This window comes from Engystomops pustulosus, chromosome 2 (assembly GCF_040894005.1).
Source record: "Engystomops pustulosus chromosome 2, aEngPut4.maternal, whole genome shotgun sequence".
Lineage (NCBI taxonomy): Eukaryota > Metazoa > Chordata > Amphibia > Anura > Leptodactylidae > Engystomops > Engystomops pustulosus.
This window is the reverse complement of record NC_092412.1, coordinates 46,379,960-46,402,099: the sequence shown is the minus strand read 5'-3', so window position 1 is coordinate 46,402,099 and position 22,140 is coordinate 46,379,960. Positions and strand designations below refer to the sequence as shown.

Here is a 22,140-nt window from a genome sequence, read left to right as displayed (position 1 = left end):
ATCTCTTGACCCTCTGCAGCAATCTTACAGCATTTGGAGACAAACAAAGAGGTATATCAAGAATCAATACATTTATAAGAAATTGTGCTTTCTTTATTTCCTGGAATAATTGGGTGTCTTCTACTATTTAAGGTAAGATGCTGTAGGAGGAATAAGGATGTAGATAAGCAATAATATATTCCATCTGTAGCTGGGTATAAGATACATCCTAGGACCCATGGCACTTCACGGCATGATTCTACCTCATATTATTTGTTGTATTACTCCCTCTAGTAAGGTACTACACTACTTACCGTCATCTTTGTCAGGTAAAATCACAATCTGAGAAGAAGAAAACTCCGGCCCGAGTCTTCCCCCCATGGGCATACTCAAGGTGACATTAAAGGTCTCTGCCTCCTCATACAAGGAATCGTCTATGATCACCACCCGGCACATCTTCTCTGTCTCGCCTTTATCAAACCTCAGAACACTGTGATGCTCCTCGGGCCGGGATATGTAATCAGAGTAGGATAACACAGATGTTGGGACGGTTCCAGTAGCTGTTCCTGTAAGACAGATAATTGGAATGTATTTACATGAGCACTTTGTCATGTTGTGAAGTGTCTGCGAGGCAAAAACTCAGCAAAATAACTGATCATGTACCTCATTTACATAAGTGAAGCCTATAGACACAAAATGCCTGTCCCATCTATAAGATTACACTGAATAGACTAAAATGTACCAGGACATTTCATCAAACTTTGTATAAATCAATAGTACAAGTGACTACAAGATACTTTGTAATATATCTCATCAGGGAGAACTGCTTCATTCTCCACTTACTTGGCCTTCAGCAGAACAGATGGGTAGTTGGACAGAGCCACAGCACAGACGGTATTAGGTAAGTACTTTTTTATTTTACCAGGATGTAGGGTCACTTCCTAAATAAAAATGGTCAAAAGGTTGTCCAATCTTTTCCTTTAGACCCCATCCATGGTCCAAAAATAACATAATAGAACTAAGCTTATCTCAGGCGATCCATGGCTGCACCTACCATGGTGCTCCCAATCTTTATTATAAGTCAAATACAATCCCTTTAAATTTTCCTCTATACATTGCGGCTGGGACTTTGGCCAGTGGTGTGGGAGAGTCTAATGTAGAGTAAAACTGAGATGTAGAACTAAAATACAGCATGTAACAGTTACAGTGGGGCACATTTACTATGGGCGCGGTGTTTGGCGCTTTAAACTATTTGATGCACATATTTTAAAATCATGTTTGTGAGTATATAAAATAAAAATAATTTCTTTCTCTGGAAGTTGTGTGATCTGCACTATATGCTTGAACATGTGCATAGGATTTCGGATTTAGATAGTGGATGCATTAGTGTCTTAAAAGAAACCACGACAAATCCACGAGTGCTTGCAGCGCTAGAGAACACTTCTGAGGATTATCCATCTCTAACATTGCCGGGAGTGGTGAGATAAGACCTTCAATAGAACCTACTGTTGCCTTTACTACTTTGAAGGACTTGAGCATTGTCCGTGTTTGTATGTTTTATTGGCTTTAAAGCAATTTGGAGAGCCGGTTCTTGGAACGATTGCTCCTCCAAAATGCAACTCCCTTGAGGACTAAATGTATAAGCTAAACCACATTTATTATGGACCATCTGGTGGACTCTGCACATTCTTTAATGTGCAAACTGCTTGCACTATTCTTCACGCGACAGAAAAATTTTGTCTCTGAAATGTGCGTTCCGGTCCACGACCATGCACCACATTTATCATACAGAGTCCGACAGAAGTGTGTCACACGCCCTATATTAAAGGTGCAACAAAAAAAAGTTGGTGCGCTCTTTCGGAGCAGTGCAGGGAGCACCTCATTCATGAAGAACGGGCGCCACAAATCATGAATCTGGCGTCCCCTACACACTACACAGGCAAACTGCACAAAGTACAGACTGCGATGTTCTTGATGAATTTTCCCAGCGTCTTTATGTTTCTGTTTGAAGATAATTTCTCATGAATGTAGTTGTATGGTCCCTTAGAAAGAAGACTGTGTCTTTGGATACGACCACCTCTGCTGGAGGTATTGCACAAAGACACAAAAGGTTTTTGTATATGATATGTCCGGGAGTTACTGCAGGTCTCACAGCCGTCCTGTGGTAATGATTGCTGAATCCAGGTGATCAGGCAGAGCTCAATAGCGCATGTCTGGCCACCGCTGCCAGAGTGTGAGGTGGCCGTATCCAAGGAAGCTATCTTGTTTCTAAGGGACAACATGGCTATGTTTATGAGGAACATTTTTTTTAATAACATCCAATTGAAGAAATGTTTACATATGGCAAATGAATTTAATTAAATGTGAATGCCAAGATGGGAATACCCCTTTAACTCTGAAGAGGTTTTCCATATTTATTGCTTTGTGTAGGATCATATTTAGCAGTGCTGAGGTTGACAGCTGTATTCTTTTTAGGCATGGACCCTATTTCTGCATGCTCATCCCTTACCTTGGCAAATTTCCAAGCACAGTGCTGCAGTAAAAAGAGGGATGGTAACGTGCCACACATAGCAACATATACAACATACCTAGGGGATCCCATTCCTACCCATTTACAGCTCACTCTATATACTGCTCACTTCTGGATATAAAATGTATCCACTAGAGCTATAGTAAATGTAAAAGAGCCTCATAAGAGATTCACAAAACGCTAATAACATTGATCTATCAATATTCTGAGCAGAAAGGTCATTAACATCTGGGGAGCTCTGACCCTATTCTATATAGCTATGTGACCTTTCTAAAGAAAAATCTAAACATTGGAAAATTTAACAAAAAACAAAGAGAAAAATCCTACATTTCTCAATAATAGGTCAATTTCTCACCCAATGTAAGGCTATAATAGTATCGGCAATTGAAGACTTCTTTATATGTTATATTACTTTCTATATGTCCCCATTATCTGTAAAGCACTGGGAAATATGTTGGTGCTTTAGAAATAAAATTTTTTTATTATTATTAAGATCTGTCAAAAATCATGGTTGAGAAAGTCTGTGCTCCTCTGATGTCGGTGATCTTGAACATTGAACACATTCAATATTCAGTTGTGCGCCGTTGTCTACCCTCCTTTTACATTAATCTCAAGTTTAACCACTTAACGACCTGGCCCTTTTAAGTTTTTTTCACTTCCATTTTTCACTCCCCACCTTCAAAAATCTATAACTTTTTTATTTTTCCATGTACAGAGCTGTGTGATGGCTTATTTTTTGCATAACAAATTGCACTTCATAGTGATGGTATTTAATATTCCATGCCATGTACTGGGAAGGGGGAAAAAAACTACAAATACAGTGAAAATGTTGAAGAAACACATTTGCAATGTTTTCTTGTGGGCTTGGATTTTACAGCTTTCACTGTGCGCCAGAAATGTCTCAAGTAATTTTTTTTTCCATTTTCCCAGTTTTCCTTAAGTATAGTTTCATTCTTTTTTGTTTGCACCAAAAGATTATGCAAATTTTAGACAATTTGAAATGATAAATGTCAATTGCAACCATTTAGCACATCTGGAATAGAAGTTAAATGTGTCTTACTGACAAAGAAAAAACAAATGTCCAGCTGACATTTCAATATGTCCCCAAAAAGGCACAAAAATTGCAATGCGCCAAAAAAGGTCTCAAAGAATACAGACAAAACAGGAAGAAAAATAAAGATAAATGACCCCCAATAAATCAGCTGTGACTGGAGCTTTCCTTTAAAGAAGGCAGGTGTTACATTTTTATTGGTCGCTTACATCCATGTATTATATTATTTTAATCTGCCATTACTGGTCTATGGAAATAACACTCTCCCCATACACCACAAGTAGAGATGAGCGAGCACTAAAATGCTCGGGTGCTCGTTATTCGAGACAAACTTTTCCAGATGCTCAAGTGCTCGTCTCGAATAACGAGCCCCATTGAAGTCAATGGGAGACCCGAGCATTTTTTTAATAAAACTGAACAGTAAAAGAACAGTGCAAAAAAAATATTTTCAGATGTTTGCAGATGTTTTACTTGTAAGAACACATTGAACTAACACTATTCTTCACTTTGCAGGTGTTCGCGCATGTCTCCCGCTAAGTTAGGAGATGTGCACGAACATCTGGAATGTGAAGAATATTGTTCTTTCAATGTGTTCTGCACTTAAATGGTCCTGTATTTACTGTTTTTAATGTTTTAATTCTATTCTTCACATTGCAGGTGTGCGCGGGTGTCTCCCGATAGGTTCGGAGATACGTGCGCACAGCTGCAAAGTGAAGAATAGAATTAAAACATTAAAAACAGTGAATACAGGACCATTTATGTGTAGAACACATTGAAAGAACACTATTCTTCACATTCCAGATGTTCCGAACATCTCCTAACTTAGCGGGAGACACACGCGCACACCTGGAAAGTGAAGAATAGTGTTATTTCAATGTGTTCTTACAAGTAAAACATCTGCAAACATGTGTAATATTTTTTTTTTACAATAAAAATACTTTTATTCAATTTATTTTATTAATTTACTGCTCGATCTCGAGCCGGCGAGATACTCGTCCGAGTAACGAGCCGGTCCGAGTATGCTAATACTCGACCGAGCAGTATACTCGGATGAGTATACTCGCTCATCTCTAACCACAAGCTAAGTATACATCATATGGGGGAGATTTATCCGGAGTGTCAGAGCAGTTCTAGTTGCCCAGGGCAACCAGTTAGAGCTCAACTTTTATTTCCCCACAACTGTTTTTAAAATGAAAGCTGAGCTCCGATTGGTTTCCATGGGCAATTGGAACGGTTTTACCTCAGGCACTTTTGACAAATCTCCAATGGACAGTGATAACAGCAGCCTGTCTTAGATGACCTGTCCCTACATACTAATCTGTATGTCCTGTCTACCATCTTGCTGAATCAGGTATCACAATAGATGTTCTATGTTCAATAGTCAGTGAAAAAATTCTGTTTCACCACAGGCTGTAAATTGAGGTATTGTTTTCCAGAGTGTAACCCGTTATGCTGACATCTAGTGAGCAATGTAAAAACTGCAATATATAATATATATATATATATATATATATATATAAAATGGCCTTGTTTTCTATCAAATATCAAGATACTAATAAATCTTTATTCATATAAAAATATTGAATTATGTTTTTGAATATTTTTTTAATTGCTCTTACCTTGCTGTGTAAAACATATAACCATCAACTCCTGGTTCACATCTCCACTTCTCCGCACCGGTATGAACAGCTCACCAATATCTTCTTCAATTTTATATATTGGCTCAGGAATAAACACGGTTGATTCTATAGAAAAAGAAAAAAATTATATATTTTTTAAAAGTATTAAAAAAAATCCAAACCTTATTTATGTGTGTGACTGGGGGATGACAGGCATCAAATACCAATGTTTACACCCTGTTTGTGCCATAGACAACCTGTTGTGTACAATTTTTGTCTTAAATCATAATTTTTTGGGAAAAAAGCCCCACCCTCTTCCTTCATAACTTTTCAAAAAGTAGAAAGAAGAGTGAAAAGCTAAATAGTGCTCCATTTTATTTTCTAAAAGTGTTGATAAATTCCCCTCATAGCATCTATAGCACGAGTAGATAAGAGTCCTCTCTACGTTGATGTCGTTTTTATCCCACACAGATATTATATTTGTCAGCGGATCCCACTGAAAATGTCAACAGCGTCTAATGTTGACTTCCAGCTTAGGAAACAAGAACTCACAGGCCTCCATTCACAGGATGGAGGATGGGGATATACTGTGTACACTGAGCATCTATGAGTATTGTACTACGGCATCAGGCTCTGTTCATACTGACATCACGGCTTCCAGTTACAGCAGAGGCCATGACACGGTGATGGATTCACTCAACGATAGATCCCTAAAGACTAATAAATGGGGTGAGGTAAAGTTCCAACAAGGTTTCACTCCTATGACAGTTTGAATAATTCGGCATGTTGACTACCGCCCCACAATAACCCTGTCATATTGTCATACTGTAATATAGTGTACTTTCTTATATAACAAAACGTTTCCTGGCCAGTTTCAGAGGACTCTCCTGATATTTTCTCTGGTGTCGGAAACACCCAGGAAGTTGAGTCCAACCGAAACGTAGATCCGCGGAGAATCCATGTAGATCATTATTTCTTATTTTCCTACCCTCCTGAAGAGCCTATTTAGGTATACAGGCGGTCCCCTACTTAAGGACATCCGACTTACAGACAACCCATAGTTACAGACAGACCCCTTCTGGTGAAGCTTTCTGAATGCTTTACTATAGTCCCAGATTGCAATAATCAGCTGTAAAGTGTCTGTAATGAAGCTTTATTGATAATCCTTGGTCCCAGTACAGCAAAAAATGTTTAAACTCCAATTGTCACTGGGTCAAAACATTTTTTGTCTGGATCTACAATTATAAAATATACAGTTTCGACTTACATACAAATTCAACTTAAGAACAAACCTCCGGACCCTATCTTGTACGTAACCCGGGGACTGCCTGTAATTGTATGTTACCGCTTTAAGGCTACTGTTACTATTAGACTTTGTTTGTATTAAGAGTCTTTTTCTATATATACCTGAGAGGGTCTAAGGGAGTGAGGGCAAACCTTTTAGTGACTGATAGGGGCATTTATTATGGCTTTTCAAGCAGAAAACTGGCTGTGTTTTTTTTTGTCCTCTCTGAGCCTCTTGCATCTGAATTTATAAAGTGTCTGCGCCACAATATTGGTGTTTTCCAACACTCTCAACTTGTCCTATTTTTAGGCACAAAATTTTGGCGCCACCTGTGAATCCACCAGCTTCTATTTTTCCAACATGCTTTTTGTGGCGCACAAATATTCCAGCTAAAAGCTGGTCTATGGAATTCTAAACCTTTTAGTCTGTGCGTCAATTCATTAATCCCTTGCGCCACAAACTTACATCCCACTGAAAATTATAGGATGGTTATAGCGCCACCCTGCGCCAAAAATAACAAATGCCTCTCTGAGTGCCCAAACTGCAACCAAAACCCACATATTTTTGCAAAAAGTGCCAAATGGCAATTTAGGCAGTAACTTACTGATCCCTGCTCTGTCACAGGTTTAAATTGTATAAGCGCCCTGAGGACACCAATTGTAGCTTTTCTCTAGCGTCCCCAAAGAGGGAGAATCGCAGGACCCTGAGCAGGAGTTCCAATGTTAATTCATCTCTATCCACACCTCCTCATTTCCAGTCACTTTAAAATAGTGCTGAATGTTGCACATACTGGGCTGTGACTGGATGCGGATGCCTTGAGTGACCTCTGTATGGTGACCTCTGTGCTGGGTGATGGTCTGGGTGTCCAGAGATAGGGCGCCAAGTTTCATCTCTGATGCCCATGCCATAGGTTCACCAAGCCTGGTTTATGGTGTAGTCCTAGCCTCATACAAGGGGACAATCCACATATTGAGGGACAACAACGGCTGGAATAATAACTATATTTTTAGAAAGGCCAATCTTAAAGGTCATCTTAATAACTATGTATAATTGATGTATAAATGAAGGTAACAGAAGCCCCATTAAAGTCTACGCGGAACAGGAGGTGAATGGATGATATTCCGTTATTAGTTTCCCTTACTTATATCCCTGATGCAGGTGTGAACTGGCCCTTACATAATTCTCAGCTGTTACACGTATGACATGTCAAGGACGATATATTATAGATACATACAACAGATATTATCCCATGCACAGAAGAAGAATGTGGTTGACACTAACTTGTTTATTCTTCTAGATTTTTTATTTCATAGCTGCCAAATACTGGTGGGCTGACAAATATGTGTATAATAGAAATCCTGACTTATACTTTTACAAAAACGTATAGAAACTCTGAGTGATGGAACAGTAGTCAAGCTACTTGGATGTTTATTCAATGTACTGAAAGTTATTTTACCAGTTCTATAAGACTCAAAAAGGATTATGATAGTATTTTTCAATGTCAGTCAGTTCGGTCCCCCGCATGCACTGTATAACAGCCTTGAAGTCAGAACAGGGAGGGGCTCTGGTAATGCCCCAGGAGCACTTCTGGCTCATTAGCATACTTTTAAGTGTTCATCTTAGAAGGAAGGAGATCATGGAGACAAATATTAAAGAAGATTACTACAGTCACAGTGCCTGGATCTATGAGTAAGTGTCCCTGGCTTATCAAGCTTGGTTTTGATTGTAGATTTCCTTTACGTGAGAGTTTAGGTGAGTAAGGCTATGTAAAATTATAGTGTGCGTTGGGGGTCTTATATTGTTACTTGTTAGATCAGTTGACTTCTGGTTATTGATATAGGTTTGTGGGTAAGCTGTTCTCTTGGTTGATATTACAGTTTCATTCATGCTAATTTACCTTTTTTTAACTGTCTATTTATTTAAAGGGGTTGTCTTACCCAATCCCTATAACAGATAATCAATTTGTTATTGGCAGGGTTGGGTGTCACACTCCACACTGGTGAGCACCGCATTAGCATTGGTCTAGTGACAACACGTTAATCAGTGATGTAACCTGTTTGCAGCTCGGTCCCATTCAAGGGAATGGGTCTGTACTGCAATACCGATCACCTCCACAATATAATATATGGCAGTAAATCAAGAGACCCAAGCTAGTCATCCATTAACCCATTTCTGAAATGTGCAGATGTTCTTGGGCCTATGGACAGGGCTATGGTTGAAAAACAAAAGACAACCCATTTAATAATATGATAAATCTACCCAAATTTTATGGCCATGCGTGTTCAGATAAATCTATGTACATCTTATTATTACAATTTTTTTTTTTTTAGATGACCTCCATTGTTTCTCTTCAGGAAATGTGATCTGTATATGAGATTTCACGTGTATTATGGCTACAATGCTGCACATTCCATGAGTGACTGAAATCTAATCGGGGCCACGCTGACAGCCAGCTCGTACTAGGAAAACATATTTGTCAGCTTAGAGTTACACAATAAAAATGATCTCCAGAAGGTTGTTTAGAAAAGCGCTATAATCACTTCTACAGCGGCCAATTTAGAGCTGTGCAGGAAAGTAACAGAAGATATTGCAGTAATCTATCTTAAAAAAGAAAGAATTCTAATAGTACTTATTACAGAATATCTTACCGTGCCGTGTGTAAAATAGATATGCAAACCTATGTGTCTCCATGGTAACAGACTACACTAAACACTTTGTGGTCTGACCCTATTGCCCACTTTTAAAGAAAAGGGGTGCTGCAATGATATGCCCTAACCATTCCTACCACAGCCGGGATATTGTAAACCATCATTTAGAGGAAATTAGAGGTGCAATATTAAGCCAACACTTACTGGAGTGTAATTTGACATATTTAATTAATAATTTTACTTAATTAATAATTAGAATTAATTACTAGACTTTAAAGGGGTTGGACACTAATACTTTAACAAGATAAGTATATGATCCTCATAGGGTCAACTTAGTGTAATTCTCCATACATCCTGTGGGGGCACTGTAGGGAAACTGAACACTTACTACTGGAATACACCACTGAGAAGAGCTCATGGCCTGGATCCCAGATTCAGGACAACCTGTGATTAGCTTATCATTACTCTGCTATCAAAAAGGGATTCTTTAAAGTAAAAAAAACCTCTTTAATTAGCTTTGGATATCATAATTGTATTATCTCACAGATTGCCAGCACAAGCCGTTCATTACGAATGTCTCGTAAAATGGAAAATGATCCATCCAGGGGTGTCTCCTCCGAGTACAAGCCTTAGCAATACTGTTCTTTTCACCTTTGGAGTAAGGTTCAGGAATAAAGACCAGATGTTGAGTGGGCCCCCTGCCAGTGCATGCCTTCTTTATCAGTTATCTCCACTAAGTTGCATTTAGCAATCATTTTATCACTTCTTCACTCCTAAATGTATCACCTTACACAAACCAGTTCTCCGGTATCATCTTCAACCTGACATTTTTCTTTTTGCACTACGTTCTGGGGAGGAAAGGTGCCGTAGGTGTTTTAGTTCCCACAGTTATATCTTAACCAAAGCTTAAATAAATTCCATTAAAGTATAAAATATATTGGTTTTATCATCATAAAACATTTGGGGTCATTACGTCTCAGTGAGAACTTGCACTTGCAGGTTCTTTTTGATAAAGCTGGTGTGTACATGTTCTATTATTTGTCAGATACTATGGATCTATGAAGGCAACACCAAACCCAAGAAGTGGGTGGCATTGGTTTGAATTTAAACGGTTAATTGTTGAGGTGTGTCTACGGCCTTTGGTTTCCATGTTAAAAAAAAATATATAGTATTTTTGGGGGCCTGTAGGTCCTTCAAGTGCTTTAAATGGTTTATCTTAGATAACTTGCTTATGAACTTTTTTGGGAATGATGAGTTCATCTATTAGCTAAGGATAGTGAAAAGATAGTCCTTCTCTTAGTAGGACCCACCATGTTGGTGTTTTACACGCAAATCCTTGAGATGTTTGCTTTTCGCCTGTAGTAACCTCAGTGGAAGAACATTGAAACAAAATGATAGTTTAAAGTTGGTAGCCTCTTAAAGAAGTTTCACAATTTTTTAGTGTCTAAAAATTTCCGATATAAGAAAAGCCAAACAAATTGTTTACATTTTTTAAATGCACAATACATAGACTAGATTTCACTGTACCATCTCCGGGGTCCACAATCTCCACTGTTGCCACTTCTGGGAATTCCAGGGCTGCCATGACCGGCTCCGACAAGATGATTTGGAAGGTTTCAGACTGTTCATACTCCCCATCAGCCAGGATCCGCACCCTCCATGTTGCTGTGGTCTGTCCAGGATTGAACTGTACTTGTTTCTGGGCCTTTCCTCTAAAGTCCTTGTCCTTTTCTGCTGTCCCATCTACAGTGCCGATACCTGCGGAAGACGCCATATTGAGAAATGTTAGGAATGTGCAATTTTAGTGTTTTAGAAACTTAATGGACAATTACCAAGGTCTATTCATCTTCACATTTCAACAGAAAGCAGAACTAGGTGATGACAATAAATCTATTCCTGTCATGTCTTCCAGTTATGCAACTTTCTATGAAACCTTGTGTTTCAGCCCAATGGACCATTACCAGGCATCATAACACACAGATCCCAAGTATGGCTGCGTTTCATGGGCTTTCCCTTATGAGAATCTGTTTCAAGGGAGAAGATGGCACCATGTGGCACAACATGAGCCTTTATTGTGGTCTGGGTACACCAAGGCTCCTTGCTATTAAGGTGGAACTTAGGAGATGAAGACTAAACTTTGTTTGGTTGATTTGAGTAAAAAACAGTAACATTTTTTGTTTTTTATAGAAGATCCCACAGGGTGTGGTTGTGAGGAATTAAGTTTGTCCATGTATCAGCAATATAACTTCTGGAAAATCGCAAGTATTTGAAAATGTGTCTCATTCCCTGTTGGCAGTGCTGGTCTGAGAGAGTGATTTGCTCAGCTGCCTCTCAGTTATCTTGTTAGCCTGCCATACAGCTATACTTGGGGCTGGATTTCTATGCCAGTGATTTTGGTTAACCTACACTTGCTTGTTTATACTTCCTGACCTGCATGTGAGTTAGGGTTGATATAAAGTCAGATTTCTGTATTTCTATATACTGTATATATAGTTTTCAGTAGTTCATATTTAGGTTCTTAGCACGTATTCAGACTGAGTGGCAGTGTGTAGTTGCAGGGGAAGTAACGGCGCTGTTGTATACACATAAGAGCAGTGCCCTATTGTGTCTCTGACGCAGCAATTTTGAACTATATAGTGAAACCACGCTGCTGCACAAGTAAATTATTGTACTGCTTGTTAAGGTGTTTTTGTACATATACAATAGCAGCACTAGATTGTATTTACTACCACTACAGATTGTGCAGTGGCATCTCACTGCTGCATATACAGTGATAATACTCTGTCTCCCAAATACCGTCTTACATAAGAATATTGGAGGAGGAGGTTATCTATCTTTACAGGAGAAGAAACAGGAAGAATTAGGGGATCCACTCCAGTATAGTTGTCCTGGGCTGGCACCTGACAGCCTCGTTGGCTATCATAAAGAATGGTGATCCTAGTGAAGCCATAGTAGTTTTTTGGATATATTTCACAAATAAATATGAATCTATTCTATAAGAATTAATAAAAGTTATATTTTAGAGTACACAACTTTTTCCTTCCCTCATCTCTTTCTTTTCCCTAACAAAGTAACTAGATCTTACAGGTGGTGCACATCATGAGTGTATATTATACTGTGTGAACACGACCCTTTGTTCATATAAGACATACCAAAATGTGGACCTTGGTTCTAATGCCAAATCTCTTTCTATGTATGTTTCTGCATGAGCCTTTATACACCTTCATGCACAAGACAACCCCAAACTGTTATTAATATTACATAAGAAATAGTTAATGACACAATCAGTTATTTTTGTCATGATTTGGCACACAAAATGCAATGTATGCTAATCGATAAGGGCACCGTGAGCTTCCCCGTGACACAGGGCTATTTTTATAGAACTGTCACCTTCAAATGACCCGTGGAATTTTTGGCCCAGGTTTAGAGTATAACCACTACGAGGGAGATAGAGCCATGTGTAATGTGTCCTCACCATATAATAAAATGCATTGTCCTGGTATCGCCATTGTGCAGGGCTCCAGGACTCTCAGCTCTATCTCTAGTCATATAATCCCTCAGACTGGGGTTTTAAAATTTCCCCCTGCTGGTGTTCTGAACTGACAAGAACTGACAATCCATAATTTAAAGGAACCTGTCACCACATTTTGACAAATACAGTGACAGTCTTTTACCCAGTTAATTTTAAAATGTGTACCCTATATATGTATCTGATCACATGAAATCACAGCATGCCTCTATGGACTTCTCCTTCCTATGTCTCCATGGAGCCATACTGTGATGTCATGTGATCAGATCCATACATGGGGTAGACGTTTCAAATGTAACAGGACTTATCACCCTAATTACGTGGCCAATGATGTAACAGCGCTCTTTCAATCTTCCACACTGCAGCATGTTCTAGCAGCGAGACCTGTCAATCAGAACTAGGGAGGCAACAATGCATATATCCCATTACTTTCACTGGACTCACGTCTGGTGATTTGCATATAAGTTTACAAACTGATTTTTTAACATTTCAGCCATAGAAAGGAACCATTTAGGTATAAGGGCAAAGCTTTTTAATCATAGTTTTTAATGAAGTATTTATTTTAAGTGAGATAATTTGTGTTAAAGTCCAGTTATAAAACATAAGGCATAAAAAGGGAATTGATATTCCATATTTTTCTTTTCTTCCTAGTTTTTTTTGCCCTTTTTTGATGTTTTAATGTAACGTTTCATTTCATTTATTTTGGTTTTCTTTATATCTACAGTATGTGTTACTATGTATAGGTGTTAATGTATTGACATTTTATATGTAGCTTTCGTGAAGTAACATGCTATCATATATACTGTATTTCTGAAGATAAAAACTGGCTTTGTTTTGCATTCCTTTATCTTGTCTGTTATCCTGTTAACAAAACATGATCAAAACCAAACAGCAGAATCCAAAAATAAATGTCAGTCTGTAGAACAGGATAGTCTGCTCCTTTTTACCATTTGGCTCATTGGAGACTGATTACTTTTCAACACCTCCCGAATCAACTCTGACTGCCAACAGGCTGAGCACAAGTACAGTAGTCAGTACCAGGAGGGCCGGGGAGTTACAACTTGATGAAATCAGCTCCCGGCAGCATGGCTGACAAGTGCTCACGTCTCGCTGGCCTTTGTTGTAGTTTTTATACCTCTAGGCATGGCTCGCACTCTTCCTGCTATGGAAACAGAACTCTTTTTCTTTTCTTGATTTATAATATACAATTATTTCTGCTGAATATAAAAATATCACTATACACATATATGCACAAAAATAATATACTATGCAGGGCCACGGACCTTTAGATACATGTGACTGCTGTTTCTAACAATTGTCCGATTAATGGAATTTCTGGGAGTGAGTGTTTGAGGGGGGAGGGGACCTATCACTTTGGCAAATACAGGGTTAAGCAGTAGTCTGAACCTTTACTATGGGGGCATGAGAGCTCCAACTCTGTATGAAGGAGGGATTTACCTGCCTGCAGGTAGTGGAGCAAATTTAAAGGGATTGTGCACTTTAAGCAAATAATTGATATTGTTTTCGTAGTGAAAAGTTATACAATTTTACAATATTACTTTCTGTAGTGATTCCTCAAGGTTTTCTAGATATCTGCTTGCTGTCACTCTATAGAAGGTTTCATTGTTTACTTCCTGTGGATAAACACCATTCGCTGGTCATGTGATGTCACACAGGTGCACGGCTCGTTATATATCCCTGGTCATGTGATGTCACACAGATGCACGGCTCGTTATCACAGAGAGTAATCAGACCTGTGTTTTATGACTAGCGTTAAGGGGACCTGAACTGCAAAGTTCAAGACTTTGGAGATTTGGGTCCCCCAGACCTCGCTCTTTGAGTCCGTGGACATCTTCGATAGGTGCCAGCAGTGCCAGCGGTCAGTGTAGTTTGTGTCTAGATTCAGCTACCAGACAGAATTTCAAGTTTGGGTTTGGCCGTACTCAACCGTACCCGAACTTCTATGGGTCAGCTCATCACTAGGTAGAGACACGCTGGAGGCGTGCATAATTGGGCTAATGGCAAAGTATGGAGTGCCCTGTGTGACATGCAGAGGAGCACCTGAGTCTCATTAGCATAATTCTAAAAACAGATTTTTGTCTAAACAGTTCGGCTTTATGCCTACAAAAGATATGATCCTGCATCAGCAGCTTTACATCAGTATGTCTGGTTTAAAATGATGTCTACAAAGTGGTAGATTTCCTTTAAAACACATTTGACAAAAACTGATGCAAGACATTTATAGATAATATGCTGTACATATGATACAATTATTATCAATAATATTATTATAACTACTTATTATTAGCACAGCAGCTGGGACACACCCCACCCGCATGAACTATCTGGGCTGTGGCCTCTTTAGTCGCTCTACAGAATCAACTCAGATGACCCCATGTGCAGCTCTGATCTTGGCACATCTTCTGGCAGGTCTAGGTTATCACTGCAACGACTTCATAAGAATCCAGTCATCTACATGAGACTACGGTTGTGGGTGAGGACAGTTCAGATTGAGAAAATCTAGTAGTTACAAAACTACATTGTCTATTACAATACGTAACTTTTTATGTTGTTTTTCGCTACTAAATATTTCCCTGTTGCTTAAATCTAAAAAGTAACATTTTAGTGAATAATCCTCTTTTCAGAGAAAATTGGTGACCTTGAAAGATTTTGGTCTCATAAAGGTAAAAAAAAAATTATATTAGACCCTATTAAACTGTATGTAATAGATACTTATGTAAGTCTTCGTGTATCCTTAAAAGGAATTTCCCAGAAGTTTTAACTATGGAAATCTGCAGACAGTGTTGGGTATTAGAGATCTGTGTAAACATACCTTTTTCTGTGTTGTTAGTAGCAGCAGGACTGTGAGAAATGGATTTATATTCAAGGATTGTAGCTGGACCTGGTGAACTCTAGTGCACTAGTGTGTGAGATCTCTTCACTGATCACAGAACAGTCCTCCCCCTTTGCTATGTGTAATAGCAGTATCAGGCTTTCAGCAGAGATTAAAAAAAAATACAGCAGTATGAGGAGGCTCCCCCAGTGCTCCAAGTCCAGCTACAATCCTTGAATATAATATTCTTCAATCCTTGAATATGCGATTAGAAAATGTTGCCAAAGTACATTTTCCCTGGTAGTGTAAAGGTAAGGTTGTCTAACAATGTATTGATACAATGATGTAACTTACTAACAAAAGAAGTTTCTCCCAGGTATCCTCTACGTTTCAGGATAACCTCTAAATGCTTGGCTTCTTCATTAACCACATAGTGCTCCTTCTCTATCGAGATCCAAGCCCAGTTGAGTCGAAAGTGCTGATTCTTTAGTTTATTTCCTCCTGCAGAATATAAAGATACAGTTATCGTCACATTTTTATTTACTGCATTTTTATGAGCACAGCAAGAAATTTAAGATTGGCACAAAGAACTCTTCTGAATAAACTTGTTGAGGGGTAAAAGCAAGACTCTGGCCAAATTTGGTGGTGGTGTCATACATTAGTAAGATTTTCACACCTTCTTATTTCAGTATCTATGCTCTGGTACTACCTCCTAGTGACATGACCCTGTAACCCCCTGGTATGGCCTTATTGATACGTGGTATGAGAATTTTGCAACTAGAGATTGGCATATGGATATTTCACTATTGCAGCCAAGTAAAGGTGCAGAGGACTGGAATAGAGATACAGGCGGTCCCCTACTTAAGGACACCCGACTTACAGACAATCCATAGTTACAGACAGACCCCTCTGACCTCTGGTTAAGCTCTCTGGATGCTTTACTATAGTCCCAGGCTGCAATGATCAGCTGTAAAGTGTCTGTAATGAAGCTTTATTGATAATCCTTACAGCAAAAAATGTTTAAACTCCAATTGTCACTGGGGCCAAAATTTTTTTGGTCTGGATCTACAATTATAAAATATACAGTTTCTACTTACATACAAATTCAACTTAAGAACAAACCTCCGGACCCTATCTTGTACGTAACCAGGGGACTGCCTGTATAGAGATTCCTTATAAATTCCTTAACTCCACCCAATTTTTCCTAACTTGGAAAACCATCTGGAAGGGAACCTGCCCTCAAGTTTTCACCTTTAACCCTAATGATCTGCAGCAGTATTTAATCTGTTTACAATCATGTTTTATATTAAAAATCATTGCTGATTTTGGTGTAAAATAAAGATTTAAAAAGTATCTAGCACCCTGCCAGAACTATCACCCGAGTCATTGAATCATTGAGTGACTCTGCCTACGTTACTTTCACCTCTCTCTTCCCCCCTCCCTTCTGACAGCGTAATCCACTTTCAATCAGCTAACCCTGGAGTGCAGCGCATGTCACAAGCAGGGGAGCGGATCCCTTATTGCGGAATAGGCCAATTGAAAGATGATGATGTCCGCAGAAGGGAGAAGGGAAGAAGGAGCTGAACGTGATGTTGGCCAGTTCCCTCAATGACTAGTGCTCACGATAGGAGATACTCCGATGATTAGGGTAAGAGGTTTGGCAGGGTGCCAGGTAATTTCTAAAACTGTATTTTAGGCTTATATCAGCAATGATTTGTAAACAGTTTAAATATTGCTGCAGGTACCAATCATTAAGCTTAAAGGTTCCTTTTGCATACATTTTATACATAAGCAGTATGTACAGTCAGGGTCAGCTCAAGGTTTCAGTAGGCCCCTGGGTGACAGAGCCTCAGTAGGTCCCTTTGCAATGAACTCACGTGGCGGCATTAAAAAATTAAGAAAATAAAACAGTCTCCTGTTCTTCAAAATATTTACTACACACCATGTCATCTGCCTGATATTATCAATCTATATCCAAATATATTTCCACACTATCTGCTTTAATAAAAAATAACTTTTGACAGAGGAGCTTTTAACAAGGCTTAGCCCTCCGCCGGCTGCCCATCACATAACGCCGCTCTCTGTGATCTCTGTAACGTAAAAGCTGCTTTGATAAATGAATGATGAAAAATAATCTTATCTCAGGACCTTGTAACACAAGAAATATCTTTTTTTGGCCTCACTGATTCGGAGCGAGATTCTTAGTAGAAGGTGAGATGTGCATCACTGCTCCCTTTATCTTCACCGGAAAGAGGATTTGTAGAGGCGCGTCTAATTGAAAGATGGTGGGATTATCTAATCACAGAATGTATCAGCTGCTGTGTCAGAAAGGACCGGAGGAACCCAAAACGGTGCCCGTGCACAGATTAAAAACAGCGGCCACAAAGAAGGTCACGCGGCTGCCTTTTTGGTGAATAACTTCCCAAAAGAAGATAAAAGACGGCATTGTCCTTTTTTCCTTCCAAATCCCATACATACGAATGTCCTTTGACACACGAATGTTTGACACTAACAATATTTGGCCAGCTTACCCAATATTTTACATTCTCGACCCTTTCGATAGTAGGGCAAAGACAGGTTAATAAACTTGCATTGTTGGCTGGTTGTAACCCAATCAATTTTAAAGGGAATGGTCAACGGCATCCATCTGTAGGTCCTTATAAAAGTTATAGTTTGATCTAAATATCTCTATACTTGTTAAAAGCAGCAATAGGTACTTACAATGACAACTTCAGACAGATCTCTGATAAAACATACCTCCCAACTCTTCCAAAGGAGAAAAAGACCCCAGCACACCGCAGAGCATTTTTGTTTACCCTAAGTTACGCAGTTTGTGTATTTACCCAACCCCTAGTATTCCCACAAATTATAATTCCGGACTCAATGGCCACCACATAGTAAAATGCCCTCCTCTTGCAACACCCCACCAAGTATAACGTCCACTTATTGTGGCCAACCCATGCTGTAAAATGCTGACCGCCTTGTGCAGCGCCAACTTCCTAGTGCCCAATGTGTAATTCCTCCGGCCCTGTGGCCAACCTCTATCAAAATATATAATGCCCCCTTGTGGGCCGTAATGTGGCCCACCATCATATGAGCCCTTATTTTTACTACTCCCCTCTCTGTGCCGCCCCACTTATCTTTCCATCTTTTCTATGAGCCCCTCACAAATACGTCCCCATTTACTTCTGATCCCCACTAAAGAGCTATGCATGGCAGGCAGGCAGGATGATGATGCCAATGCTGATGCAGGGAGCCGAACATTGCATTCCACCAGAGGACCAAGATAAATTTTAAGCCATAGAAATACATCCTGCTGTCTACAAAATCATGGAAAACCTTGAAATTCCTTTTTCAATTTTCTCCAAAACGAGTTCATTCGAAGATAAAGGAAGAACGGATCCTGTTTCAGGGGAGACACACCAGCGTGTAAGTGTGCTTGGTGTACAATGCTGCATCCATGTGGTAGATTTCCTTTAAAAAGTCTAGAGTTCCATATGGACCATAATCAGATTTTCTGTGGAAGAACATTACTCACAACAATTGCCACATGCCCAGAAATCTTGTGTCATTAAACATCTCTCTCAAAAAATACTATCTTTATTGTCCATATCAGCCAACCACAGAGCAGCTTTATGTTTTTTTAAAAGTGGTAAGCAAAAATACAAGCCACGTTATGATTGGTAGTCGGACAGATTCATGAATTTTAGATGCTTCTGTGTTTGGCTAGAAATCATTGTAAAGAATGAAAAATATTTTAGGTGTTTCTGAATTTCACTAAACATAAAGGCACATATTAGTAATGTACGATAAAACTCAGCTCTGCTACATCTAACACCCTCAGCTCTCCTACACCTGTAGGTTCCAGTATACGGTCTATAGTATGCAAGATAATATCACTAGTACTAATAACCCAGAGGCAGGTAGAGCAGACATGTTTGGGCGCTACAACAATAAGCAGCGCAGTCATTTGTCACCAGGATCCACGCCCTACGTGTGTGGGGTGCTCTCTTTTTTTTGACAAACACCTGGCGCAGGACTCTATAAATACACGGCCTGCAGCTACACGCACTTTGTTGGAAGACTGGATGTGCATTCTTAAAATAAACCTCATGTCCTCCGGGCATATAGTCACACACTGCTGTAATTCCTCCGGTGGCGCCAGACTATTTCCTGCGCACTGTCAGATTACTGGATATGAAAACAAGGGCTGACTGCCTGGGTGACAATGGGAGACTCCAGGAACATACCTGACAGCAAATAACAGGATTAAGAAGCGGATTGACAAGGACTTGCCAGGGAAAGAGCACAGGTTGTCCTGCCGTATACAAAATAATTCACCTTAAATAACTGGGTCTGAACAAGTAACGAAATATAGTCATCCACTCGAGAAGTAGAAGTAGTCCTCCGTTACAGGTACTTAAAGGGGAATTGCAGAACTTTTTTTTTCGAGTATAGGTCATAAGTAATGACACATGGGACAGCGAGCAGCTGTTTGAAGCAGTCACAGCACTGGCATGTCATGTACATTAGTCACATAGCCCCATTCAAATAGAGTTGCAATACCAAACTCAGCCACTATAAAATGGATGGTGCTGGGCTCGGTGAACTATATAAGCCATGCCTTTTCAAACATTGCAGTACCTTTTAATACCTTTAACGGGGGTTCCCAGTGTCAGACACCCACTGATAAAATAATACAAATTTTCTGGAATATTAATAACAAATAAAAGGAACTGTCTGGAGGTGGACAATCATGTCTGCTTTCTTTCAAAACAGGTGTCTCCTCAAGGGTGGATTTAAACTGCCATGGGCCCTAGACTGTATGAATATTATAGCCCTACAAGTCTGGAATCACTTTCTACATATGGTACTAGAATAAAGGTTATTGGGGAATGGAGGATGTGTCCCTTCTGTCTGCTTTCAATATGTTGTATCAGGACTTTTGGAGGTCCTGAAATGGCTCTTGTGTGCAGGTGTACTGAGGTCAGGAACAGATTATGAGGATTTCATGGATTATGTCTGTGCTTGGTGGGTGGCCTTGCGCCCACTAGAAGGCCTGGGCCCCAGGCTGCCACCCAAATTGCCTATATTTCAATCCAGTACAGGTCTCCACACAGCTCCTACCACAACACTATAACTATACTTTGTGGTGCGCAAAAGGGGAATATAGTACATATTCCCCAAAAAATTTGGATCAATTGAATTGCATCAAAGGCCTTGGCTATCTATTCAGAGTGACATATCCATTCATCATGTTTCCATATCTCAACAAGAGATAAAAGCTTCACCAAATTTTTCATAAGGTTCAAGTTGGTTTGGGTCCCTACAAATGTTACTCCAATTGTCCTGGGAATTGACATATAAGCTCTCTAGTGCACTAAAACACAGCTTTTTCATAAGTTCTTATCCCGTTTGGCTCATTATCACCAATTTTTTTCCGGTTTGCAGTTGACACAATCATCTTACGGTATATTGTTTAATATTCAGTAAATATGAGTATCATCAGATTGTATCAAAGTTGGAACTCGATGCTCCAAAGCAAAATTGGTAAGAGGGTCCCTCAACTTTCACATCATTTCTAGTACAGGTCTCCTCAAACAGGGCAAGGCTCCAGGAACCAGATAGAACGGCACCGGCTGTCCCATCTACAGTTCTATCCCTGGCTGGTATCTGCAATCCCCAGTTCAGTGGGTGAGATAATAAGTTCCCAATTTTAAACCAAAATAATAAAATTGATGCTTATTAGCACCAGCCAAAAGCCAGAAATAAATTAATCTTTCTGCGGAATTTTGGAGATATTAAGCATTTTATTCTCGGTTTTCACAGTACTTTGGCACAAGAACACAAAAATACCACACTCCGAGGCAGTGAAGAAATGCCCTGTGCATTCTTTTCCATTTACTTTTAATTTATTTCAGATTAATTACGCAGCGTAATCTTGACTACTTAATTTTTAATAATGCTTGAATAGGCGCAGCCCTCGGTAACTGTCCTGCAGCCTAATAATGTAAGGCCAATCCAAAAAATTTCTCAGGATCAAAGAAAAAATCTGGTTCTTGCAATTAGAAACAGTGACACACCTATCATTGGGTTGGAGTTGGTATTGCAGCTCAGTATAAAGTGAATAGGGCTCACATAGGGGCCCACATTTACTAAGAATGTGCAGTTTGCCTGTGTAGTATGCAGGGTGCGCCATATTTCTGTTGCATGTTCGGCATGAATCTGACACCCCCTGCATTGCTCCGACAGAATGCACCACTTTTTTTGGCAAACCATTAAACATGAGTCATGCAACACGTTTCTGTCGGACTTTGCATGTTAAATTTGGATGAAGCTGTCCGACTGAGCACTAGAGCGCTCCCTTCAGTGCAGAAATTTGTGTTGCATGGAGCATAGTGCGGCTGTGCCACAAAATGGTCGAGGGCAACACAAATGTGGCACGGACATTTCTTAAATACCTGTGCAAGCAGTTTGCACCTAAAAGAACATGCAAATTCCGACAGAAAACTGGCGCAAGGGCCTTAGTAAATGTGCCTCATAGTGTGGTTAGGTGGGCAATTGTGTTTAGAAAAAGACTTCTATATTGGGGGGACATTTACCTACCCGGTCCTGCGCAATCCCCGCTGTGCGTTGTCCGACAAGAATGTCCTGTGCAGCAAGTCA

The 22,140-nt window shown here is 39.6% G+C and overlaps 1 protein-coding gene across 1 annotated transcript in view; it reads right to left on the bottom strand.

Annotated features, from left to right (window-relative positions):
• The window catches only part of FREM2 (FRAS1 related extracellular matrix 2), a 134,689-nt gene that overhangs the window by 55,346 nt on the left and 57,203 nt on the right, over positions 1-22,140 (bottom strand). Inside the window, exons 3-6 of the mRNA XM_072134448.1 lie at positions 15,829-15,975; positions 10,640-10,870; positions 5,180-5,305; positions 294-545 (exon numbers count right to left, since the gene is read on the bottom strand). Of these exons, the coding sequence (XP_071990549.1) occupies positions 294-545; positions 5,180-5,305; positions 10,640-10,870; positions 15,829-15,975 (756 nt within the window). The remainder of the gene's footprint in view (positions 1-293; positions 546-5,179; positions 5,306-10,639; positions 10,871-15,828; positions 15,976-22,140) is intronic.